This window comes from Neomonachus schauinslandi, chromosome 7, assembly GCF_002201575.2.
Source record: "Neomonachus schauinslandi chromosome 7, ASM220157v2, whole genome shotgun sequence".
Lineage (NCBI taxonomy): Eukaryota > Metazoa > Chordata > Mammalia > Carnivora > Phocidae > Neomonachus > Neomonachus schauinslandi.
In genome coordinates, this window is record NC_058409.1 from 123,915,331 (window position 1) to 123,927,577 (window position 12,247).

Sequence of the window (12,247 nt, forward strand, 5' to 3'; positions counted from 1 at the left end):
GAGTCTTGGTTTTTCTCCCTGAAGAGCAGGGAGCTCTTCCTTCGATTCAGATGGCAGCCAAGGATGTCTTAGATACCTGGATTGCTTTTAATCACAGCTGAAAAAATTTGTCAAATTTAGGGTCTTTTATATTGTTCATAATTTTCAGGTGGTCTGTTCTCATGAACACACAGATTTTAGAGCCCAGAGGCCCTGTTAAGTGCTACAAAGAGGATCTATCTTCCCAAATTTCCAGCCATTAAGATTCCCATACTCTGATTTCCTAATACTGGAGAAGTTGGGCTGGAGTTAGAAGTAATCTGGTCCAAAAGAAATCTGGTCCAGAAACCTGGTTTCTATTAAGTGTTCTTCAGTCATCTCCTATTTAGACCTCAAGCCTGCAAAGTGTGGTTTTCATAGCCCCTATTTGCCTGAAAAAAAAGCATTTGTTCCACAGAAACATGAGATACAAAATTTTATGAGACTTTCCTTCTATGCAAGTTCCACTAAAGACAGATTCATTCTCTACTACTGACTGCATAAAACACAGAACGCTATCTGGCACTTTAACTTCCTTCTCAGTAAACCAAGAGATAATGTGATTTCAAATCTGTAGAAGAAATAGGCGCAAATTAAGTCAATGGCCCAGGGTCTCATAAACTCAGAGGTGGGCAGAAATCTGAGGGACCTCTGCTGGTGATGGTAACCAGAAATCTGCCTGGGCCTGCTACCCTCCTGCCACAAGGTGGCAGGATTCCCCTGGCCTGAAATCTCCAGGTCACTGAAAGGACACTGATTTCCATCCACAGTGTATACATTATCTTCTTTGGGTTTAAGTAACTGTGTCAGGCTGTCTGTTTCCAAGGGCTGATAAGCTCCAGCTCGCTTTTGAGATGTTAACCAGCAAAATGTTTTCCACGCCAGCTTGGTGGTAGCTTTTCACCAACAATAGTTACCAACCTTCTCCTTTTGCTTCATGCACCAATGTTGTAACTAGAAGGTAATAAACTCAAAGCCCAGGCTTCAGTAAAAATAAAAATAGCTATTATTTGTTACATACTGTAACATACCAATACTGTGGGGCGGGGCACCCTGCTAACCACTTTACATACATTTTATTTTCATTACGACACTGAGAGACAGGTACATTCTCATCTCCATTCTGTGGATGAGGACACCAGGATTACCTGCAGCTAGAAAGTGGTGGTTCTGGGGTCTGAACCCAGGCTCGTCTATCTCCGGAGCTAACTCTCAACCACCATGAATCATAAAGAAAAATTAGTTCATAGGGATGTACTGAAGTCATGTTTCTGCCATCAGATAAAATAGTTCATTGGTGAGGTAGTCGTGTTCACAGACTTTATTATGTCCTGAAGTGGGGCCCAAATTCTTCACCAAACTACAAAAGCATTCTTGTACCCTCAGTTCAAGCATGTGCTACACCCCTTGCTTTAAAATAAAACCAAATCTTAGATGGTTTCTCTACTTTGGTTCTAAAGACTGTGTTTTATTTGCCAAAATTTAAGTCACTGACCATTTCAAAAAGAATTCAGGTATATATGAATACAGTGTTTTGTTTTTTTAAATTAATTTGTTCTCAACATGCCAAATAGGGAAGTTTAGTATATTAAAAGTTCTGAGAAGTCTGGGAAATGAACGTGTCACTTCGTTTACCCTAGTTTGTTTTTGCCTAAACTGATCTGCCTCTGGAGCCTTTCTCCCTCCTCCTCATAGTCATTGCCACATCCCTTGCAATCAGCAACCCCTGCAGTACCCTCTAGGAAATGCTACCTTGTACAGCAGCCGTAAAGAACTTACCATTGCTTCGATACACTGTCCTCTGTCATGCCTCAGGGCCTTTGCATATACAGTTCCTTCTTCCCGGAATGGTTTCTCTTCTCCACCTGGATGAACTGTTACTCGCCCTTCAAGAAACAACTCAGATGTAACCCTCTCAGTGAAGTCTTTAACCAGCTTTCTTAGATTGTCTCTCCACTCCCACTGCACTGAGATTTCTACTACAGGACTCACTCATATTTTCATTATTTCTTCATGGTTGCCTCTCCCACTTGGTTGTTGTCTCAAGAGTAATGACCATGTTTTATTTATCTTTATTAGCGCCTGCATCTCTAACTACACCTCGCGCTTAGTAGGTGCTCACAAGATGTTTGTTGAAGGAATGAATAAAGATGAGGAAACAGACTCAGAATGTTTAGGCAATCAGAGGTCACGTAGCTATTTCATAGCAGAGTTGGGCCTCACACATGAGGTGCCTTCACTCAATGTATCCTGCTCTTGTCGCTGTACCCGAATAGCAAATCTGTGACAGCGGGTCAGCCATCCCCCCGCACCCAGACCCCGGGGCAATACTAGTAAATCAGCTCCACCAAACCCAGGCTTTTGCTCTGGAACGTCAAGCATCGCTCTAGGAAACCACTAACAGAGTGGGCCCATGAGATGAAAAATATTCGATCTCCTTGCCCTCTTCCAAACTATGTCCTCCTAACAATCCATTTTTGTGGATGTGGCAGAAGGCTGTAGATTGTAGAATTCCTCCCCTGCTTTGCTACAGACAAGGTACCGCGAACTACCTCTCTGTCACTGAGCAGCCTCTGTTCCTCCTCAGGGAGGCCCCAAGGTGAGCAGCTAAAGGCTCCCTTCCCCATCTGCCCCAGTGCCTCCAGCTTTTCCTAGTAGCCTGCCTTGAACAAGCCGCTGCCCCTTGGCACCGGGATGCAAGAGTACATTTGCCTCCCACCCACTCATACACCAAGGTTTGCCCAAATATTTTCCCCCCGTATTTTGTAGAGGCAGTGTTGGAATATTTACTGGTAAATGCTGGGAAAAGAACAGGAACGCCGCAGCCGGGCAACCAGATGATGGAGCATAAAGTTCATCACGAAGGTCTTGCCCAAGGCTGGTTTGGCCGACAGCACATCACCTATGCTCTGCCTTGCTGCACTGCTCTCTGGAGATACTCTCCCCAAATCCTACTTTCCTCGGCTTTCCCTGCCTAGCCCCTCAGCCCAGAAGAGGCTGTTCTGTTCTGTTCACGTGACCAAGAGGACCGCAGACCACTGATCGATCAGTGGGCATTCCTTCTTTCCCCTCTTGTGAAGAGAAAAGGATGATTCTCCCTGCTGCTTCTGCTGGCTTCTACATCTTAAGACCCTCCAAAAGTAATACCGAAATAGCTTTTTGGCATGCGGCTGTCCTAGAAACATTTAAAAATAACAAAAATGAAGTTGATGCACCATACTCTCATCCTTCCTATATGTCTGGATGACTAGCTGGAGTTGTAAAAGTAGCTAGTATTTATTGACTATTTATTTATTGAGCTAGTATTTATTTACCATAAGCCAGATACTGTGCTAAGTGCATTATGTAAAAATCTCATTTGTTCTTCCTTACGTTTCCATATTATAGATACTATTCTACTCCTCATTAGAGTAAACTGAGGCTTAGGATAACTTGCCTAATGACACATAGAAAATGGCAGAGCCTGGATTCCACAGGCCCATCTGACTCTAAAGTCCATGACCTTGACTGTTACATTCTTGTAACCATAAGAACTGTCCAGTATTGGAAAGGGCCACTTTGACAGGTAATGAGTGAGTTCCTGATTTGGAGAGGTGTTTAATCAGCTATCTGGATTACTGCAGTAATCTCAGAAATCTGTTCTACCAATATAGCTTGGTCTAATCACACTGGTGATTCTCTATTTGCCAGCATAGTGGCTTCTTATTAGTCCTCATTCTCTTATCATCATCATCATCATCCTCCATCACCTCTAATTAGCACATACTCTGTCAGGCCTCTTTCTGAGCAGTTTTATTTACATTAATGTATTTAGTCACATTTTATAGATTTTTATAGGTAAGGAAACTGAGAAGTAAAGTGACTTACTTGTCCAGGGTCAGACAACCAATAAATAACAGAGCTGGGATTATGGCCCAGGCATCTGACTATAGTCCATTCTCTTAACACTACATTATATTGTCTCTTAATATTTGACACACATGCCATACTCTTTAAAAACTTATCTTTCTTATTATCACAGGTATAATACATATTTGTTGTAAAGAAAAAAAGTCAAATAGCACAAACATATAATACAGAAGTTGAAAGTCCCCCATAATCCTATGTCCAGAGATAATTACTGTTACCTTTACTAACTATATATTTATATATATTTATTGGTTATACTACATATAATACTCATTAATATGTATTTTTCATGTTTTTACCCTTAATAATATATCTGCAGTATTTTTCTATAACTCTTCAAAGCTCCACTTCATGTTTTTGAATGACCATATTATATGATCATAAACATGGACCTCATTATATTGACCATAAACATGTACCGGTGTTTCTACTGGTGGACATTTGAGTTTTTCCTACTGTTTTGCTATCATTAAAAAAATCTAGGGGCACCTGGGTGGCTCAGTCGGTTAAGCCTGTGACTCTTGATTTTGGCTCAAGGCATGATTTTAGGTTCCTGAGATGGAGCACCGTGTCAGGCTCCCTGCTCAGCATGGAGTCTGCTTGTCCCTCTCTCTCTGCTCATCCCCCCCTCTCGTCCATGCTCTAAATAAATAAATAAATAAATAAATAAAATCTTAAAAATAAAATCTACAAGGACAGAAGGCCCTCCTTGTGCATGACCCCCAAATAATAGAATAATAGTAATTACAATAACTAACATTTCACAGCTTACTATGTGCCATACATTAAGTAAAGCACTTAAAATAGAGTGCTCTTATTATTCACATTTTTAAGATTATTTCTTTTAATTTTTTTAAGTCAACTCCACTCCCAACATGGGACTCAAACTCACAACCCCCAAATCAAGAGTCATATGCTCTGCCAACTGAGCCAGCCAGGCGCCTCTTCAGTTTTTTTAGATGAAGAACGGAAGACACAGGAAGTCTCACTGCAAATAGGAAAGCTCAAATTTAAGCCCTGTTTTGATTCCAAATCATATTGCATATATTATCTCTAAAATCAGTGTAAGTGTTCTCTCCGAGCCCTTTCACTTGACATATACATATTCCATGGGTTTCGTATCCATTCCCTTCACTTCAGAATCTATCTCCTTGAGCTCCTGGACCATTCAGCCTACTAGATATTGCCAAGTGGACACATTGTGGGTACCTCAAACTTAACACATCCAAAATAGAAATCATCATCTTCCTCAGGCCCTCTAGACATCCTCCAGGATGATCTCCACTTGTCAACACTATTTCATTTAGTGGCATTGCCATTCATCCAATTGTCCAAGCTAGAAACTTCAAAGCCTCCTGTGACTCCTGCCTCCATCACACCTCCCATCGAATTGGTGCTAAGGTCTTTTTAGAATAGATCACAAATTGTTTCTCAATCCATCCTCTCCACCTTCCCCCTACTATGGCTTTAGATAATTAAGGCTCCCAATACCTCCCCCTTGGACTGTTGTATCTGCCTCCTAACTGATCTCCCTACTTCTAAAATCTCCCTAGGTCCCATCTATCCTTCCATTGAGTTAATGTTGTAGAGCCAATAATTGATTATGTCATATCTGGCTTAAATCCTTCTGACTACTAAATAAGTTCTAAACACCTTAGCATGGCACATAAAACATCACAAAACCTGACCCTAATTTATCTTTCCAAACTCATCTCTAGCATGTTCTTACTCGTGTACCTTAAAACACAACCACCCTCGGTCACTTGTATTTCCTCAGAAATATCAAATATCTCCATGCCACTGTGCTTTTGTTCCTGCTACCAGAAATGCCCTCCTCTGGCTTCTCTGCTACCTGCTGATATTTTATTTTCCTTTGAAGACCCAGCAACCTGCCCCCAGTGTACACACAGTTTCCACCCATATTTCAATGTATTACTTGTCCTCTTTGTTTACATTTCTATCAATGCTTTACTACAGACTAGTCATCTAGTCACGTGTGTCTGTTTTTCTGAAAGGACTCTATCTTAAACATATTAGTATTTTTAGTGCCTAGAAGGAGCTTGATATGTAAATAATTAAAACTGAAGTACATTTGTGATTTAGGTAAAAGTTTACTCCCAAATCTGAGATGTTCTGTGCCTTTTCAGTACACTAAAATCTTAACTTGAGGATTGCAATTACCATTTAAACTTAGAATTAACTCCTGCTTCAAGGGGCCATTTCTGCTTTCACTTCTTTGCAGAGGCTTTAAAAGCCAAGAATTTGGGCTCCTGGCAGTGAACATCCAGTGGATGTTGTCATGGGGTTTCCGGAGGAGGTGGGGTAGAAAGCACAAGAGCACATCGGAAAACTCGCAATGTTCCAGGCCATGTGGGATTGATTATTCCAGCGAAATGCTCAAGCAAAGAGAACAATTTTTGTACTGGGTTTTTTTTGACATCTGGGCTTTGGCAGCTACTCCTATGGCTTTGCTCAGCAGTTCTTGGGGAATGAGATATGGGCTTGTTTCGGTGGAAGAAAAACCTCTACTGATTCAACTTCTCCTACAGCAGAACCCTTCAAAAGACTCTTCCTCTTACATGGATTTTCTTGCCAGGTCCCAGTCTCACTGCCATTTACAGAGAGAGTCAGTCTCCATGCACCTAAAGAAATTCATACCACCTGGGGTCTGAATGAGGTTAGACCAACCCCTCCTCATTACTTCTTCTCCTATGGTTCTTTTCAAACCACAGACAAGGAACAAGGAACAGTGAAAGACTGGAAGGAAAACCTCAGGCTACTGAGGAAGTAGATTCACTCCAGCTACTTTGAAATTTCTCTTGTTAAATACAAGCTGAGTGGAACTTTAGCTCCAGTCTTGAGGGAGAAGGGGGAGGGAAGGCTGTTTTGCAAATATTGACTGAGCACGTACTCTGCCAGGCACCGTCCTATGCATTATTTTATTTAAAACACACAACAACTTCATGTGGTATACTATTATCTGTATTTTAATGATGGAGAAACCAAGGTTCAAGGCCACTTACTTAGTACATGGCAGAGGCAGGTTAAGCTGACAGGGATGAATCCAGTAATATATACTCTTTACTCATTACTTGTAAAATAAAATAGTAATAGTTGCATGACATACAAAAGCTTCTCATTTAAACATTCAGACCTATTACCTCCAGCATCTCAGAAAGATTATCATTATTGTTATTATTATTATTCCAACATCCACTGAGCATTTAAGACCTGCCAGAACTTGATCTAAGTATGCTGTATTATACATAATCTTATTCTCAGAAAGACCACCTTTTGAGCAAGGTACTATTATTTTCTTAATAAATAAATAGAGGCCGAGAAAGCTTGAATAACTTTACCCAGGTCAGAGAGCTGAGGTTGGAGCCCAAGTTTTAAATCCAAACAGTCTGCCTTCAGAGCGTAAGCTACACTGCCTACAAAGAGCACATTCTGGTGCTAGATTTCAAAATCCCAGCTCTGCCTCTTCCTGGGTAAATACCAGTCCTCATTTCTCCATATGTAAAATGCACCTCTGGAGACTTACCTGCTAACCAAGTGTCTCCATATGTATTCTCAAATTCATCAAAGTCAGAATCCTTATTCCATAGTAAAAAGAAGTGCATTTTTGAAATATGATAGATGTGGGTTCAAATCTTACTACACTTACCAGCTAGGTGATTTCAAACAAGATACTCAAACTTTCCATCACCTGAACATGGGAGATAAAAACACCTACCTAATAGGATTATTTATGGGTTAGAAATAGTATATATATTTTTTATAATGCCAGGGGATTGGAAGGAGTTCTATAGTATACCTATGATTTTATTATGGGGACACCCGGGTGGCTCAGTCTTAAGCATCCGACTCTTGATTTCAGCTCAGGTCATGATCTCAGGGTTGTGAGATCAAGCCCCAAGTCAGGCTCTGTGCTGGATGTGGAGCCCACTTGGGATTCTCTCTCTCCCTCTGCCCCTTCCCCCTCCTAAAAAAAAAAAATTATACTACATATATATATATTTTGTTTTTCTGAAAGTTCATTTCTGAACTTTATATATTTAACTATATATATAACTATGTATTTTCTGAAAGTTCATTTCTGAAATGAACTATACATATATACACACATAACTATATATATACACATATATAGTTATGGTTCTTGACCAGGAAAATGTGTTTGCATACCCATTAGCAGGTAGAGGACAAAGTTTCCCGTACACCATCCTCACATGGGCATTACTAGAGAGGCTAGAGAGCCCTCTTCTGGGTACTGATACAGCAGGACACAGTCTTCTATTGGGCCTCGTTGAGGTGTGGCTCTGACTCAGGTGGGTGGGGATAGGATGCACTGAATGTGTTCTCTCTGCTCATCTTGTCCCTCACCTGTCCAGCCTGGTGAGAAATGTACCCATTGTGAGCCACCTCTGGTAAACTACAGTCAGGGTCCTGACTCTCGCTCCATAACACTGCCCCTCCTTATTAGAGGGCTCTAAGGGAAAAGTACATGGCCTTTAGAGTCACACTTGCTTAGGCCCAAACCTCTAAGACTAAGTGAATTTAGGCACGTTCCTTTGCAGAACATTGGGCTCCCTTCCGTCAAATGAGAGCTATCATCCTAGGGATTTGTGAGGATTAAGTACTTCATGACTTCATGACTAGGATCTAGCTCAGTTATAGGCACTTACACCCAACAAATTTTAATCTGTCTTTGGAGAGAATAGCTCAAGGTCAGGATCACTGTGAGATGAACAAAAAGCAATGATATGCCAAATAAAGAAAGGGACAAGTCTGCACAAAACACTCTTTTATTACTAACTCTGGAGATAATTAAATCCACCCCCTCCCCCGCCAAAATACTTGCCTTATATCGAAGGACCTAGATTTTGTATGTTCAGCAAGAAAAAACAAGTTTAATGTATTCGTTTACTTTGTATAAGTCCATATTGGATCTGTCACAAGTTGTCAGCTGAGATACTACCTTGTAGGATTTGGTTCCAATGCTCAGCATTGAAAGAGATCTTATAAATACTAAGTATTACTGCAGCAGACCCCCATAACACTGGTTTCTGAGGCACTACTAGAAATCAACTAGTTACTTCCAAAGGATTTGGCCAAATCCATAGTATAGGTTGGCATTCTGCCTTACTAGCAAGAATAACAAAGGTGATCACCGTTGGTGAATGAATCTGGGCAAGGCCATGTTATCCACATATCCACATATCCACACAGATGACATGGTTGATGATCAGAGCCAGAACTCACCTCTGCAATAGGTTAAGGAGGTCTCTTGTGTCTCTGCTTTTACTGTGCTCACTTCCGTATAAAAGGATTTGAATCATCAGACACTATAGGTAAGTTGAGAAACACAGCAGGTTAAAGAGAATCAGATGGCAAGCAGCTTCATAATAAACCAAACTCAGGAGAGCACTAGTGGAATGGAGCTATCATGAGTTTACATTTCAAATTTCTGCACTGCATCTCCTCCTGGTTCCCAGCCACGGAGGACAAGGAGCCTGAACTGAAGGCTCTGAACACTCCCATGTTCTATGTGTATCATTCCCCTTCACTGCACCTACCACTGCCCTATGTGGCTACAGATCCCCAAAGTAACAGGGCCAAAACATGGCTGCAATAGTGGTTTCCATGAAGATTTTCCAAATAGCTATGACCAAATGGATGGACATAAATGAAATCTGTGTGTGGGTCCTAAATTTGCAGTTCATTCTCATGCTGTATCACTTTACTCTTAGGCAGTTTTCCACTTAAAATTTTATTGCTGACCTCTCTTTCCAATCAAGATGGAATAATAGGGATCAGATTTACCCTTGCACTTGAAACAGCCAAAAAAAGAAAAAGTAAACAAAATATATGAAACTATCTTCAAGACACTGAACATCAGCCAACAAAGAACAGTGGTCCCTAAGAGAGGGCAACAAGTGAGATAAATCCTATGACTGCCCCCAGATTATTGCTTTGAGAGCATTTCCAGGCCATGATGCAGGGAAAAGAACAAAGTGAAGCTCAGCAGACTCCCTGAATTGAGGATAAGGAGCTGGGAGTCCCAGGAGGCTCTCAGAGCGGAGTAAAAAAGAGACAGCTGCATAGAAAAAGATCCAGGAATATTTGCAGTGGGTCCCCTTTAAATATTCAGCAGAGTATTGATTAGCACATCTAAAGCTGGGGAAAGAATCAGCTGACGGGGCTGGAGGAAACAGGGCTAGGTATAGTGCTTATTCCAACCAGCCAATCTGGAAAGCCTCATTTTTCATGGACCTTTGGGTGGTGTACTCAGAAGGCTTTTGCCTCAGTAATGGAGGAAATTTAGCCTTTGACTAAATGTTGCTCTAGTCTCACCTACTGAATCTTAAAAAGCAAGACCTAAAAGGACCAAACTATAACTGACTTCCAGAAAAAGTTCAAAAATACTTATAGGAATACAAAAATATCCAGCACCCAATAAGGTAAAATATACAAAGATAGCAAGGCATGTGTGACCCATATGAGAAAAATCAATCCCAAACTGATAAAGATGTTAGAATTAGCAGAGAAGTATATTAAAACTGTTATTGTAACTTTAATCATGTATTAAAAAAATTAAGTGAGGACATGAAAAACACATTTTTTTAAAAGACCCAAATCAAACTTCTGGAGATGAAAATGTCTGAAAGGAACAATACACTGGATGGGACTAAGAGTTTGACATTGAAGAAAAAAAACCAGTGAACTTGAAGGCACAGGAATAGGAAGTATCCATAAAAAAAATCAGGGATTATAGCAGTAGGCACAGAAAAATAATTTTTATAATACCCAATACCCAAGCTTATAAAATCCAACATCTATTCCTGATTTAAAAACAAAAATTCCTTAGCAAACCAGGAGTAGAAGGGAATCTCCTCACCCTAAGAAGGTATCTATAAAAAAATCTACAGCTAACATCAAATCTAATTGATGAAAGACTAAATTATTTTCCCCTGCAAACAGGAATTAGACTAGGTTGCCTGTTCTCACCACTTCTATTCAACATTGTACTAGATGTTCTAGCCAATGTGATAAGAAATAAAAGGCATCAATCAGAATGAAAGAAGTAAAGCTTTATTTGCAGATGACATGATCATCTATGTAGAAAATCTGATGAATCTATTAACAGCTACTAGAAAAGTGAGTTTAGCAAATTTATGGGACACAAAATTATTATATTAAAAAAATCCCTTGTATTTCTATATACTAGCATCAACAATCAGAAATTGAAATTCATATGACACATTTAAAATACCATCAAAATATGAAGTCAGTATGAATAAAACTAAGAAAAGATGCACTAGATATGTACATTGAAAACTATAAAAAGTATTATTGGGAGAAAGTAAAGATCATCTACACAAATGGAGGAACACCATGTGCTCATGGGTAAGAAGCACAAGATTGTTAAAATGTTAATTCTCCCCAAGCTGATCTATACATTCAATGTAATCTCAATCTAAATCCCAGCACGTGTTTTTGGAGAAATTGATACAGTGATTCTAAAATTCCTGTGGAAATGCAAAGAACCTAGAATACTGAGAACAACACTGAAAAAGAAGAACAAAGGTGAAAAACTAACACTACCTGATTTCAAGACCTGTTTTAAAGCTACAATAATCAAGACAGCATGTTATTGGCATCAAGATAGAAAAACAGAGGGTGCCTGGCTGCCTCAGTTGGTAAAGCATGTGACTCTTAATCTCAGGAGCATGAATTCAAGCCCCACATTGGGTGTGGAGTCTACTTTTAAAAAAAGATAGAAAAACAGATCAGTGGGATAGAAAAGAATCCATAAATAAATCCACATCCACACACACTGATTTTTGACAAAGGTGCAAAGATAATTCAGTAGAGAAAAGAATGTCTTTTCAAAAAATGGTGCTAGAACAACCAGATATCCATATGCAAAATTAATTAATTAATTAAACTGAGATCCAGTCCTACTACCATATAGGAAAACTGACTCGAGTGGATCTAGACCTAAATGTTAAACCTAAAACTACCAAAAATCTAGAAGAAAACACAAGAGAAAAATCTTTGTGGCTTTGGTTAGGCAAAGATTTCTTAGATAAAACATCAAAAGCACAATCCATAAAAGAACAAATTGATAAACTGGACTTCATTAAATTTTAAAACTTCTGCTCTTCACAAGACATTTGTTAAAAAAATGAAAAGGCAAACTGCAGACCAAGAGAGAATACTTCCAAATCATGTATTTGTTAAAGAACTTGTATCTAAAGGTGCCTGGGTGGCTCAGCTGGTTAAGCGTCTGCCCTCAGCTCAGGTCATGATCCCA

The 12,247-nt window shown here is 39.8% G+C and overlaps 1 protein-coding gene across 1 annotated transcript in view; it reads right to left on the reverse strand.

Moving 5' to 3' along the window:
* The window catches only part of TTC23L (tetratricopeptide repeat domain 23 like), a 50,576-nt gene that overhangs the window by 312 nt on the left and 38,017 nt on the right, over positions 1–12,247 (reverse strand). The window contains exons 9-10 of the mRNA XM_044916681.1: positions 9,193–9,275; positions 516–589 (exon numbers count right to left, since the gene is read on the reverse strand). Coding sequence (XP_044772616.1) covers positions 516–589; positions 9,193–9,275 — 157 coding nt within the window. The remainder of the gene's footprint in view (positions 1–515; positions 590–9,192; positions 9,276–12,247) is intronic.